The sequence below is a fragment of the Carcharodon carcharias genome, chromosome 28 (genome assembly GCF_017639515.1).
Source record: "Carcharodon carcharias isolate sCarCar2 chromosome 28, sCarCar2.pri, whole genome shotgun sequence".
Taxonomy (NCBI): domain Eukaryota; kingdom Metazoa; phylum Chordata; class Chondrichthyes; order Lamniformes; family Lamnidae; genus Carcharodon; species Carcharodon carcharias.
In genome coordinates, this window is record NC_054494.1 from 4802390 (window position 1) to 4816710 (window position 14321).

Below are 14321 nucleotides of genomic sequence, written 5' to 3' on the forward strand. Positions count from 1 at the left end.
GGCAGCAATGATTGTCCCAGGACATGTCACATGAGGCACTGACCACCCAAAGCAGCCCGACTTGTGAATCTCTGTAGGGATGCCCAGAATGCAGGAGTTCACCTAGTGTGCTAGCAGTGGCCAAACTCCAGATTTGTTTTGAAAATGATTCGGGAGTTGGGTGGGGGAGGAAGATGACACCAGCGTACAGTGACACTTTGTGTTCAGCTCCGCAGCCTTCACTCCGTGGATATCAGTGCCTGATCTCGCCTTGCTGCCAGGAACGCTATTACGAGGGCGAAGAGGAGGGCTGATTGGAGCATCCTTGTTTCCTCCCTCGACTGATGGAAAATGCGGTGTTGCCAAGGGAAAGGCAATTTGATGAAGCACAAGCTGGGAGAGTATCAATGTTTACAAGTGAATGTCGTTGGAGTAATGCAACACATTGAGTACGGTGCCTGGTGGCAATTCTGGAATGGGTAAAAGCACTTAGCCAGTGTCCACTGGACCAAGGTGCCAGTGTCCAATCCTGTGGGCAGACATTGGCCAGCATCATAAACTTAATGTTAAGCTGGGTTATAGGTCTGTACCTATTTGGTGCATTAGTGTGATCATAATTTTCTTGAAAGCAACAGGGAGGATACCTGTCTCTTTAACATGGTGGGAGAATTCTAGCAGGAGGCATGTCCATTCGAGAGGAGAGACATATAGCGCTGGTCAGTGATCCAGTCCAGAGCTTTTTATGGGCTGGAGCTCTGTACTGCTACTTTGCTGGGACCAGGACATCACGTGCTGCTGTCTCTTCTCGAAAGAGAGTAATGTGGCCATTGGTGGATCTGGGAAGGGGTCTGGATCCTGAGGTATACAGGGAGGTAAGGAATTCTGCAGATTTCTCACTCATCTCACTGTCATCAAAGTTTAACTTATTCTCTGTATTCTGTTATTAAAAACAGAAAATGCTGGAAATACTCAGCAAGTCTGGCAATGTCTGTGGAGAGAGAAGCAGTGTTAATGTTTCAGATCAGAGGCCTATCATCAGACCTGGAAAAAGGCAGAAATGAAACCTATTTTAAGCAAGTAGAGAGGCAATAAAAGGAGTGGGGTGGGTGCAGAAAGGGCAAAAGAGAAGGCATGTGTTAGGCCGGAAGGCTGGAGAGATTAAATGACAGAAGGGATGATGGTGTAAGACAAAAGGGGATGGGACAGGTAAAGAAACAAAAGATGGAGGTGGAAATGGGAATAACAGGATCATTACCAACAGCTACCATCTGAAAGAATGATCTGAATGATATGATCTGAAATTGTTGAAGTCAGTACTGAGTCTGGAAGGCTGTAAAGTGCCTGATGAAATGCTGTTCTTCTTTGAACTTCATTGAAACAGTGTAGGAAGCTAAAAATGGAGAGATCAGATTGGGAGTAGGTCAGAGAATTAAATGGAAGATGACCAGAAGCTCAGAGTTGTGCTTATGGACTGAGGTGAGGTTTGCAGCAAAGCAGTAGCCAGTCTGTACTCGGTCTCCCCAGTGTAGAGGAAACAGCCTTGTGAACAGTGAAATCAAATTATCATTTCACCTGCAAGCAGGGTTTGGGGCCCTGGACAATGGGAAGGGAGGAGATGAAAGGAAAGATGTTGCATCTCCTGCATTTGATACAATGGCGCTGTGGGTAGGTATTGGGGGTATTGAGGAGTAGACGAGGTGTTGCAGAGGGAACAGTCTGTCCAGAATGCTGGAAGTGGTGAGGAGGCGAAGGTGGGTTTGTTGGTGACGTGGTGCCATTGCTGATGAACATGGCGGAACATGAGAGGTTGAATGCAGAGGTTGGTGAGGTGGCAGGTAAGGGCAGGGGGAGCCCCATGCTGGCTCTGGGAGTGGTGGGATTGGCAGAGGGGTGAAAGCAGATGTGTGAGAAACCAAGCGAATGCGGTCAAGGGCCCTGTCAACCAGGGGGAGGGGGAGAATCATTGGTTGAAGAACAAGGAAAACATATTGGAAGCACTGGTGTGGAAGGTTGCTTCGTCAGAACCGATGTGATAAAGAAGAACCTACCAGAATGGGATAGAGCCCTGACAGGAAGCGGCCTGTGAGGAAGTGTAGTCCAGGCAGATATGGGAGTCGGTGCGCTAATGGTCGCAATTGATGAAGAGTCTATCCCCAGAAATGTAGACAGAGAAGTTGAGAAAGGGAAGTGAAGAAGGACAACAACAACTTAATGCATTTAATATAAAGTAAGATCTCCAGACTCTTCACAGCAGCAATTATGAAGCAAAGTATGAGACCAAACCACATGAGGGTTATTGGGTGAGATGACCAAAGAGGTAGGTTTTAAGAAGTGTTGTAAAGGAAGGAAGCCAGATAAAGGGATGTAGGGAGGGGATTCCAGAGCTTGGGGTCAAGGCAACTGAAGGCTTGGTTGCCAACGATGGGGGCAATGATTATTGGGAATGCACAAGAAGCCAGGATTAGAGGAACACAGATATCTCAGAGTTTGTGGGACTGGGGGGGATTAGAGAAGGGGGGAAGGAGAACTGCAGGTGGACCATGTGAAGCTGAGGGTGGGGGGTGGAAATTTGAAGCGGTGTTGATGAAAATTTTCAGTTTGGGCCGAGAAGCAGAAGTGGCATCAAGAGAGTCATCAGCATATCAGAGAAAGGGATGGAGGAGAGGACCTGAGTAGGACTGGACTTTATTGTTTGCTTGTTGTCAAAGGGTATTTGCTAGTAATGTCCATGGCATTTCTTCCTATTTCCCTCCTGATACAACAACAGTTAGTGTATTCTCTGTCTCCCTACTTATTTCAGGTACTTTCTCCTGGTTGGGGAGTCCAGGGCCAGGGGGCATAGGCTAAAATTAGAGGCACTCTTTTCAGGGGTGAAATTAGGAAACACTTTTACATACAGGATGGGAGAAGTTTGGAACTCTCTGCTGTAAATAGAAATTAATGCAAGATCAATTGCTAATTTTAAATGTGAGATTTATAGACTTTTGTTACTGTAGTTATTAAGAGATATGGGGTAAAGGTGGGGGAGGTAGGGGTGCCGACAGAGTAAGGTCACACATCAGCCATGATCTCATTGAATGGTGGACAGACCCAATGATCGAAAGGATCTCCTGCTGCTATGTCCTTTCGCTGTCACCCAGATGTTGACAAACATTTTTGTCTTTTAGCTTGATTTTTATTTTTTAAATTCAGACAGAATATTTAAGAAGTTCAAATCCAGACTCATGTCCTGATATAAGTCAATATACATCTCGCAAGGGCTCCAAGTAGTTTTGGTATCTGAGCACATAGCAAGAGGGATGAGCCAAGCTATCTGCTCAGACACCTCTGCTGTTCCTATCCTGGGAGTGTTTAATGAGAACTGTGTGAAGGGAGCTTTACTGTGTATCTAACCCCGTGCTGTACCTGCCCTGGGAGTGTTTGATGGAGACAGTGTAGAGGGAGATTTACTCCGTATCTAACCCCGTGCTGTACCTGCCCTGGGAGTGTTTGATGGGGACAGTGTAGAGGGAGCTTTACTCTGTATCTAACCCCGTGCTGTACCTGTCCTGGGAGTGTTTGATGGAGACAGTGTAGAGGGAGTTTTACTCTGTATCTAACCCCGTGCTGTACCTGCCCTGGGAGTGTTTGATGGGGACAGTGTACAGGGAGCTTTACTCTGTATCTAACCCCGTGCTGTACCTGTCCTGGGAGTGTTTGATGGGGACAGTGTAGAGGGAGATTTACTCTGTATCTAACCCCGTGCTGTACCTGCCCTGGGAGTGTTTGATGGGGACAGTGTAGAGAGAGCTTTACTCTGTATCTAACACCGTGCTGTACCTGTCCTGGGAGTGTTTGATGGGGACAGTGTAGAGGGAGCTTTACTCTGTATCTAACCCCGTGCTGTACCTGCCCTGGGAGTGTTTGATGGGGACAGGGTAGAGGGAGCTTTACTCTGTATCTAACCCCGTGCTGTACCTGCCCTGGGAGTGTTTGATGGGGACGGTGTAGAGGGAGCTTTACTCTGTATCTAACCCCGTGCTGTACCTGTCCTGGGAGTGTTTGATGGGGACAGTATAGAGGGAGCTTTACTCTGTATCTAACCCCGTGCTGTAACTGTCCTAGGAATGTTTGTTGGGGACAGTACAGAGGGAGCTTTACTTTGTATCTAACCCCGTGCTGTACCTGTCCTGGGAGTGTTTGATGGGGACGGTGTAGAGGGAGATTTACTCTGTATCTAACCCCGTGCTGTACCTGTCCTGGGAGTGTTTGATGGGGACGGTGTAGAGGGAGATTTACTCTGTATCTAACCCCGTGCTGTAACTGTCCTAGGAATGTTTGATGGGGACGGTGTAGAGGGAGATTTACTCTGTATCTAACCCCGTGCTGTACCTGTCCTGGGAGTGTTTGATGGGGACGGTGTAGAGGGAGATTTACTCTGTATCTAACCCCGTGCTGTACCTGTCCTGGGAGTGTTTGATGGGGACAGTGTAGAGGGAGCTTTACTCTGTATCTAACCCTGTGCTGTACCTGCCCTGGGAGTGTTTGATGGGGACAGTGTAGAGGGAGCTTTACTCTGTATCTAACCCTGTGCTGTACCTGTCCTGGGAGTGTTTGATGGGGGCAGTGTAGAGGGAGCTTTACTCTGTATCTAACCCCGTGCTGTACCTGTGCTGGGAGTGTTTGATGGGGACAATGGATGCCTGACATGAGAAAGTGCCCTCTTTAACTGTACCTTAATAGCTACAAAATTACATCAAAAAAAGTAAAAAGGTTTGGAAAGAAATGTTTATTGTCCAACACTGTCTAAATGAATTGTGCTTGGAATGGGTGGTTTATTAAATATTTCTAACTGAGGGTTATACCTGCATGGGTTAGCCAGAATGGTTCTGCATGGATATTGCAGCCTCCACACACTGAATCACTGGCTTATTGATCTGCACCTGCTGATGGTCACAAGTTGTTACTCAGTCAGTGCCTGGAATTTGCATCCAATATGAGGCACTGTGCCATTGGCAGCTCCTTTTGGATTCAGCTGATAGTTATTCAAATCCACAACTGCTTTGGGTGGTGCTGAAGTAGCTGTTGGACTCTGAAACCTTCACAAAGCTCAGGCTATGACAATAAGCTCCCGCAGGTAGCAAGCTTCTAAGGAATAAATAACTGTATACGTAAGTTTAATTTTAAAAATACACAGTTTAATTTATAGAGTGTACATCATTTATGTTCCTTCTTTTGAGGAATTAACATGTTTAACATCTACTTTAAACATATGCATTCTATATTGTTGTTATTCATTCATGTGTTAACCTATTGTTCAATAAATTCACTTGGCATTTAAAGCCAAAAACCAGGTCTGGTGTGATGATATTCTGCCTCTTCTTGGAGCACATGCAAAGACTCCTGTCGATACAGAATAGATCCTGTAGCTAAAGGAATCTAAAGTTTCTGTTGTTACTCTGGGCATATTCTCAATGGTTACCCGGCAACCTGAGCCAGTGAAGATACCCTCAACGTTGTACTGAGTTGCAGCTTGTCCATGCGAGTAACTAAAACCCTGAAAGCTGAAATGTCCAGACTAAGATATGAAATGTCTAGACTAATATATGTTTCCTAGGGCTCATTCAATAGTTCTGAGACCTCGAGATCATTATGGAAATCAAGAAACCATAAATATGTTGCAGACACCTCCAGCTCCTCACACATGAAGGAGATTCTGGTTTCCTCTGGCCTAACCATCACTAATGGTCAGCCCAACTCTCGAGAATTATGGCCTTAAATCCAACCCATGGCTGGAACTTTAAATAAACTCAGCTTGTCCTTTGTAGTCCACCTGAGAATCCCACCTGAGAGATCCAGGAACACTCCATGATAATGAGAACAGAGAGATCCAGGAATACTCCATGATATGAGAACAGTGACACTATCAGCCTGAAAAACCCCTTTGACAATGCCATGGGGTCTTGAGATGCATGTTGCAATATGCCACTTCCTTCACACTTATTCATGATGGTTCGATTCTCAACCTGGCACCAGGCTGGGATTGTCTTGATTTCTTTCCACCAGCTCGCCAACACGACTAAACCTGTTCCTGCAGGACATGACTGAATCCTGTTGGAGCTAACCCGCTAAAGCTGCACTTCACACCATAATCGACACTACAAGGACAACTTTACCCTCCCCTGCATGGTTGCTACAGATTGAAAAACAACACTGTAAATCCAGTGGGGGGGGTTTACCTGGAAGTAAGAGGCCACCAGATAGAGGAGGAGGAATGGGGACAGATCTGAACATAAACCTCAAGATTGTGAACTCTCACGAAGGTGCAAGAATATGCAGGGTAGCTGCTGACAAAGATATACATTGTGAAGCCACTCATTTACAGCTCCTGAGGAATGGGAGCAGACCATTCTGCCCCTCAAACCTGTTTCCGCATTCAGTTGGATCATGGCTGATCTCTATCCACTTTGGTCCCATAATATGAGAAATGATGCTGCACAAGGATCGATGCTAAGATCCCTGTTGTTCACAACTTACAGAAATGACTTGGATTCAGGAATTGGAAGTACAATGTCAAAAATTGTTGACTGCACTAAACTGGAGTGTGTAGTTAATACAGAATGTGACAAAATACAGGGAGACAATGAACATACAGAATCAACGTGTAATTGCTAAATAAGCATCAAAATAGTTCATTTCTAGAGGGATACAACCAAAAAGAAGTGATCTAAATAGAATAAGGTTGGAGCTCACTTGGAGTACTGTGAATATTTCTGGTCTCCATTTTGTAATAAGAATATGGGAACACTGGAGAAGGTGCAAAAAATATTGATTAGAATGATTCCTGGACTGAAAGGTTGCACATCTATCAGGGAAGATTGAGCAGGCTGGAGTTCTGTCTAGAAAAGAGAAGACGGGGGGGTTACCTGATAGAGGCCTTCAAAGGGTAGACATAGTGAAGATGCTTCTGCAACAGGACAAGACCAAACTAAGGGCCATATATATAAAATAGCCACTAATAAATCCAACAGGGAATTCAGGGAAAACTTCTTTACCGGGAGAGTGGCTGGAATGTTGAACTTTCTACCACTCGGAGTGGTTACGGTGAACACAGTGATGGTGGAGGTGGGGGGAAGCTAGATAAACACTGGAGGGAGAAAATAGAACGCTATAATGACGTGGTGAGATGAAGAGGCTCCTGTGGAGTATAAACTCTGGCATGGATTGAGCGGTTTGTTTCTCTGTTGTAACTATTTTCTAATACTTTGTAACCCTCAATACCCTTAATTAACATCGATCAAACCCATTTGAAGTTTTCAGTTGGCTTCCAATGAGCCTCAATAGCTGTTTAAAGGAGAGAGTTGAGATTTTCACTACGTTTTATATGAATAAAGACCACCCCTGAACAGCCTGGCTGTCATTTGAAGGTTATGGCCCCCATGTTCTGGACTCTCCCACCAGAAGGAAAAGTTTCTCTCTAGCCACATTATCAAATTGTTTAATTATTTTGTACCCAATTATATTGCCCATCCATTGTCTATAAGCATGGGAATATAAGCTTAGTCTCTGCAATCTGCCATCATCATTTAACCCTTTTAGCCTAATATCGTTCTGGTGAATGTGTGCTGTATCCATGTGAGGTTGCTATTATCCTTCCAGAGACATGGTGCCCAGAACTGAATGTAGGATTTCAGATGGGATCTAACCAGAGTTCTGTAAATCCATCTCTTTATATTCCAGCCAGCTCCCTTCAGATGAAGGTCCCTATTCCATTAGCTGTTTAATTTTTTTTGTACCTGTCCACCAGTTTTTAGTGATTTCTGTACACTGATGCCTAAGTCTCCCTGCTCCTTCATAGTTCCCAGTTTTTCACCATTTAGAAGATACCCTTTCTATCTTTAAGTTCAGAGGGGATGCCCTCTTATTTCCCCACACTGAATTCCATCAGTTGCAGTTTTGCCCATTCACTAAATCTATCAATGTTCTTTTTGTAGCTTTCTGCTCCCATCTATACTATTTACTGTGCCACCTAGCTGAGAGTCATCAGCAAACTTGGATAAACGGCTCTCTATTCCTGCATCAGGTCATTGGTAAATATAGTGAAATGTTGAGGCCCATGGAGCATATGCCCATTATCCCTACTCTGTGCCTGCTACCTCCTAATAATTCCCTCTCCAAGCCAAAAGGTTGCCTCCCATTCAATACACTTTCATTTCTGCTAACAGTCTCTCGTATGGTACCTCACCAAAAACTTTCTGGAAGTCCATATAAAGAACATGCATTGACACTTCCTTATCCACCATTTTAGTGGCCTCAAAACGTTCAATTAGGTTCGTTAGACCTGATTTACCCGAGATAAATCTAAGCTGGTTTCTCTGATCAGTTCATCGATCTCTTTGGGCCTACTTATTGGAAAAATGATCCTTCCTGGCAAAGTGCCGCTACCAGACAAAAGATGCCCCATGGTGCAGTCTACCCCTCCCCACAGCGCACATAACTGTGGAGCAAAAGCCAATTGGAATGTACAGTCTCCAGCAGGAGCACTGGACTATTGGACCCTTTCCTGGAAACTGCCACATCCCCCCCTGCTCCCTCAATATCAAATATGTCTGTAAACCAGCAGAGCCTTTCATGACTGCAGCTGGTCTTACAGCTTTGTACGCACAACTACCCAACCATACAATACCCTTTTCCATCTACCGACACTTTTTGATTTGACTCTACTGGTCTGTGTGTGGCTCCTAGCGTGTGCCCCTAATCCCAAGGTGTAGCCTGGCACAATAACACGGCCTGGGCCACTTCAGAAGCTGTCTCCGGGCATTGGTTTCTCAGAACAAAATATATGGATGTGGAGCAGCTTTCTGTGATGGCTTCGAATTATGTTCCTAACATCAAAGCAGATGTTTTCACATTTTGTGCTTGATATCTGTGGTTTGTTTGAAGGGCTAACGTGCAATTAATCCTAGGTATGAGAAAAGTATCGAAGAAGAAGCGAACTAGGGATAGGAGCACACGGAAACCCATCCAGCCCATTCCTCTGGACTCCTGCGGCAGACCAATCTTTCCAATTGTGCTTGGAGGACTGACTATTTACAGTTTAGGAGAGGTTTGCATTCTTATTTTTCCCTTTGATCCCAAGAGAAAACATCCCCATTGCTAGATAACCCTCGGCTTTGTGGTGGCAAACTTAAACATCCGACATTCAACAATAAATTGGCAATCTCATTCTGAGAGGTCACATTGCTGGTTTGGGTACAGCATATATAACCCTGTGCTGTACCTGTCTGGGAGTGTTTGATGGGGACAGTGTCAAGGGAGTTTTACTCTGTATCTAACCTCGTGCTGTACCTGTCCTGGGAGTGTTTGATGGGGACAGTGTCGAGGGAGTTTTACTCAGTATCTAACCCCGTGCTGTACCTGCCCTGGGAGTGTTTGATGGGGACAGTGTCGAGGGAGTTTTACTCTGTATCTAACCCCGTGCTGTACCTGTCCTGGGAGTGTTTGATGGGGACAGTGTAGAGGGAGCTTTACTCTGTATCTAATCCCATGCTGTACCTGTCCTGGGAGTGTTTGATGGAGACAGTGTAGAGGGAGCTTTACTCTGTATCTAACCCCGTGCTGTACCTGCCCTGGGAGTGTTTGATGGGGACAGTGTAGAGGGAGATTTACTCTGTATCTAACACCGTGCTGTACCTGCCCTGGGAGTGTTTGATGGGGACAGTGTAGAGGTGGCTTTACTCTGTATCTAACCTCGTGCTGTACCTGTCCTGGGAGTGTTTGATGGAGACAGTGTAGAGGGAGCTTTACTCTGTATCTAACCCTCTGCTGTACCTGTCCTGGGAGTGTTTGATGGGGACAGTGTAGAGGGAGCTTTACTCTGTATCTAACCCCGTGCTGTACCTGTCCTGGGAGTGTTTGATGGGGACAGTGTAGAGGGAGATTTACTCTGTATCTAACCCCGTGCTGCCCCTGTCCTGGGAGTGTTTGATGGGGACAGTGTAGAGGGAGCTTTACTCTGTATCTAACCCCGTGCTGTACCTGCCCTGGGTGTGTTTGATGGGGACAGTGTAGAGGGAGCTTTACTCTATCTAATCCCGTGCTGTACCTGTCCTGGGAGTGTTTGATGGGGACGGTGTAGAGGGAGCTTTACTCTGTATCTAACCCCGTGCTGTACCTGTCCTGGGAGTGTTTGATGGGGACAGGGTAGAGGGAGCTTTACTCTGTATCTAACCCCGTGCTGTACCTGTCCTGGGAGTGTTTGATGGGGACAGTGTCGAGGGAGCTTTTATCTGTATCTAACTCCGTGCTGTACCTGTCCTGGGAGTGTTTGATGGGGACAGTGTCGAGGGAGCTTTTATCTGTATCTAACTCCGTGCTGTACCTGTCCTGGGAGTGTTTGATGGGGACAGTGTAGAGGGAGCTTTACTCTGTATCTAACCCCGTGCTGTACCTGCCCTGGGAGTGTTTGATGGGGACGGTGTAGAGGGAGCTTTACTCTGTATCTAACCCCGTGCTGTACCTGTCCTGGGAGTGTTTGATGGGGACGGTGTAGAGGGAGCTTTACTCTGTATCTAACCCCGTGCTGTACCTGTCCTGGGAGTGTTTGATGGGGACAGTGTCGAGGGAGCTTTATTCTGTATCTAACCTGTACTATGCCTGCCCTGGGAGTGTTTGATACAGATACTAGTTGTCTGAATGGGCAAGTGCCCCATTAATCTGCTCTAATATTCCTCAAATTATTGAGCACAAAACTCCATCAAAAGTAAGATAGAAAGGTTTATAAATTTCTGTTTATAGTTCAGCCCGTCTTGGAGTGTGTGGTGCAATAAACAACTCCAGGGTTGGATTTGCACGCGTTAACTTTTTGTTCTGCGTAGATATTGGAGCCTCCATATGTCGGACCACTGGAATGTAGATCTGGACCTGCTGTCACTACATGCTGGAATGGGTTGGGACTCAGTCATGGGTTGGACTTTACTTCAGAAAGGTGGATAAAGGTTCCCCCTGCTACTGTAGGCCACTCTGCTGCAGCTCCTAAACAGAGCGATGGACACTGCTGGGTTTGAGGAGATTTTAGATGACACATGAAGATCCAAGAAAGAGGAATGGGGCATAATAACTGAGAAGGCAAGTACTGGGGAGTCTCTGATGCCTCAGCAAGTTTATCCAGTGAGTAACTGAGACACGCAGATCAGTGAACTCCAAGTTACTGTACGCTGAGTTAGCTGGCTTTGATAATTGGCCTCACACTCCTGCACTGTGAAGTGTACAAAAATATGCCTTAGTTCCTATTCCTGAGTGGCATCCAGCAACTTCCCCTCCCCTTTCCCGTGGCTGGTAGGTGCCCATGCGTGGATGTCCGGTGAGGGGATTGTGTGTGCTTGTGATTTCCATCCTCTCATCTCAAAAAACACAGAGAAAAAGAAAAGGCTTGGATTTATATAGCGCCTTTCTTGATCTCAGTGTATGCTTAAAGCACTTCTGCAGCCAGTGAAGTAAAGACAGAAAGTGCTGGAAAAACTCAACGAGTCTGTCAGCATCCGTGGAGAGAGAAACAGAGTTAACGTTCCGAGTCCGTATGACCTGTACGCAGGGACCCCTACCCCTGCTCTGGAGGAGAGTCACATGGACTCGAAACGTTAACTCTTTCTCTCTCCACAGATGCTGCCAGACCTGCTGAGTTTTTCCAGCCTTTTTTGCTTTTATTTCAGATTTCCAGCATCCGCAGTATTTTGCTTCTACCAAAGTACTTTTGGAGTGTGGTCATTGTAGGAACAGTGGCAGCCAGTGCACAGCAAGCTCCCACTAACAGCAATGTGGGAATGACCAGATCACCTGTTCTTTTTAGGTTGAGGGTTAAGTATTGGCCAAGACACTGGGAGGACACCCCAGCTCTTCTTCATAGGGCCCTTAGGGATATTTTGCATCCACCTGAAAGGGCAGACAAAGCCTCAGTTTAACATCGCACCCTAAAGACAGCAGCTCGGACTGTGCAGCACTCCGTCAGTTTCCACCTGCATTTTGTACTCAGGTCTCTGGAGAGGGATTTGAACCTACAAACCTTTGACTCGGAGGCAAGTGTGCTACCTCTGAGCCATAGCTGACCCGACCCCCAACACCCACCGCTCCACCTCCCCCCCCGCCACCCCCCACCTGTCACCGAGCTCTGACATCTTTCTGGCTCATGTGTGTGAGGGGGTCCCTGGGAACTGATGGTATCTGTGGAACTAAAAGTTAGTGTGTGCAGGAGAAACAATGGGGAGGAGATCACTCACCGGGGACCCCGGCATCTAATGTGCAATTCACTTTGGAGTAATTCACTTGCTGCACAGCCAGGAACTACACAGCAGTACACAGTGTGGCCATAGAAGCTGACTGTGCTCGTGTGATGGGATAGCACTTGTGCAACTGAATGGTCGTCCTTATCTGGGTAAACCAATAGCACAGGTCACCACCGGTCAGCTGGCCAATCAGAGCCCATTCTTGTCCTGTGCGCCTGTCTCTATTGAGCTGTCGTTTTGAATTATTAATTGCACTAAGCTCCATTCTTTTGGATATTAGATAATTGCCGATCGCTCAGGTTTTTGTGATGAGACTGCGATCTATCCCGTGGGGTTTTGCAGCACCCGAGTCTATGCCAGTATGAAGAACCCCAACCACAAGTGTCTCTACACCTGTCAGATCAAAGATGGTGGAAGCGGACCACAGGTATTTCAAAATACACAGTGTACAATTCTTCAAAATTAGTGCTGGTATGCAATGATGTTAATTCCATTTTAGTCCAATATTTTCTAAAGTTTTGAATCTGCATTTTATTGCAGAGTACCCTGTAATAGTGTGGGTGGCCTGTGTTAGTGTGGATGCTATGTAATAGGGCAGGATCCCTGTGTTGGTTGGGTGTCCCATAATGACGTGAATGCTCTAGTGTGGGTGCCCTGTAATGGGTCTGGATGTCCCTGTAATGGCACGGCTGCCCAGTAATGCTGTGGGTGTCCTGTAACGATGGTGCGGGTGTCCTGCAAAGATGGTGCGGGTGTCCTGCAAAGATGGTGCGGGTGTCCTGCAAAGATGGTGCGGGTGTCCTGCAAAGATGGTGCGGGTGTCCTGCAAAGATGGTGCGGGTGTCCTGCAAAGATGGTGCGGGTGTCCTGCAAAGATGGTGCGGGTGTCCTGCAAAGATGGTGCGGGTGTCCTGCAAAGATGGTGCGGGTGTCCTGCAAAGATGGTGCGGGTGTCCTGCAAAGATGGTGCGGGTGTCCTGTAATGATGGTGGGGGTGTCCTGTAATGATGGTGGGGGTGTCCTGCAAAGATGGTGCGGGTGTCCTGCAAAGATGGTGCGGGTGTCCTGCAAAGATGGTGCGGGTGTCCTGCAAAGATGGTGCGGGTGTCCTGCAAAGATGGTGCGGGTGTCCTGCAAAGATGGTGCGGGTGTCCTGCAAAGATGGTGCGGGTGTCCTGTAATGATGGTGGGGGTGTCATGCAAAGATGGTGCGGGTGTCCTGTAATGATGGTGCGGGTGTCCTGTAATGATGGTGCGGGTGTCCTGCAAAGATGGTGCGGGTGTCCTGCAAAGATGGTGCGGGTGTCCTGCAAAGATGGTGCGGGTGTCCTGCAAAGATGGTGCGGGTGTCCTGCAAAGATGGTGGGGATGTCCTGTAGCGATGGTGCGGGTGTCCTGTAGCGATGGTGCGGGTGTCCTGTAATGATGGTGCGGGTGTCCTGTAATGATGGTGCGGGTGTCCTGTTTTTGATGGTGCGGGTGTCCTGTTTTTGATGGTGCGGGTGTCCTGTTTTTGATGGTGCGGGTGTCCTGTTTTTGATGGTGCGGGTGTCCTGTAATGATGGTGCGGGTGTCCTGTAATGATGGTGCGGGTGTCCTGTAATGATGATGCAGGTGTCCTGTATTGATGGTGCGGGTGTCCTGTAATGATGGTGCGGGTGTCCTGTAATGATGGTGCGGGTGTCCTGTATTGATGGTGCGGGTGTCCTGTTTTTGATGGTGCGGGTGTCCTGTAATGATGGTGCGGGTGTCCTGTAATGATGGTGCGGGTGTCCTGTAATGATGGTGCGGGTGTCCTGTAATGATGATGCGGGTGTCCTGTATTGATGGTGCGGGTGTCCTGTTTTTGATAGTGCGGGTGTCCTGTAATGATGGTGCGGGTGTCCTGTAATGATGATGCGGGTGTCCTGTATTGATGGTGCGGGTGTCCTGTTTTTGATGGTGCGGGTGTCCTGTAATGATGGTGCGGGTGTCCTGTAATGATGGTGCGGGTGTCCTGTAATGATGGTGCGGGTGTCCTGTATTTGATGGATTTATTGAGTGGGTGAAGCTGACGGGTGGATTTCAGTGCAGGTGAGTTTG

The 14321-nt window shown here is 47.1% G+C and overlaps 1 protein-coding gene across 7 annotated transcripts in view; it reads left to right on the forward strand.

Annotated features, from left to right (window-relative positions):
* The window catches only part of tbrg1 (transforming growth factor beta regulator 1), a 147884-nt gene that overhangs the window by 51251 nt on the left and 82312 nt on the right, over positions 1-14321 (forward strand). For all 7 annotated transcript variants that reach the window (XM_041176520.1, XM_041176521.1, XM_041176522.1 and 4 more), the window contains 2 exons: positions 8925-9064; positions 12520-12666. In XM_041176520.1, coding sequence (XP_041032454.1) covers positions 8925-9064; positions 12520-12666 — 287 coding nt within the window. The remainder of the gene's footprint in view (positions 1-8924; positions 9065-12519; positions 12667-14321) is intronic.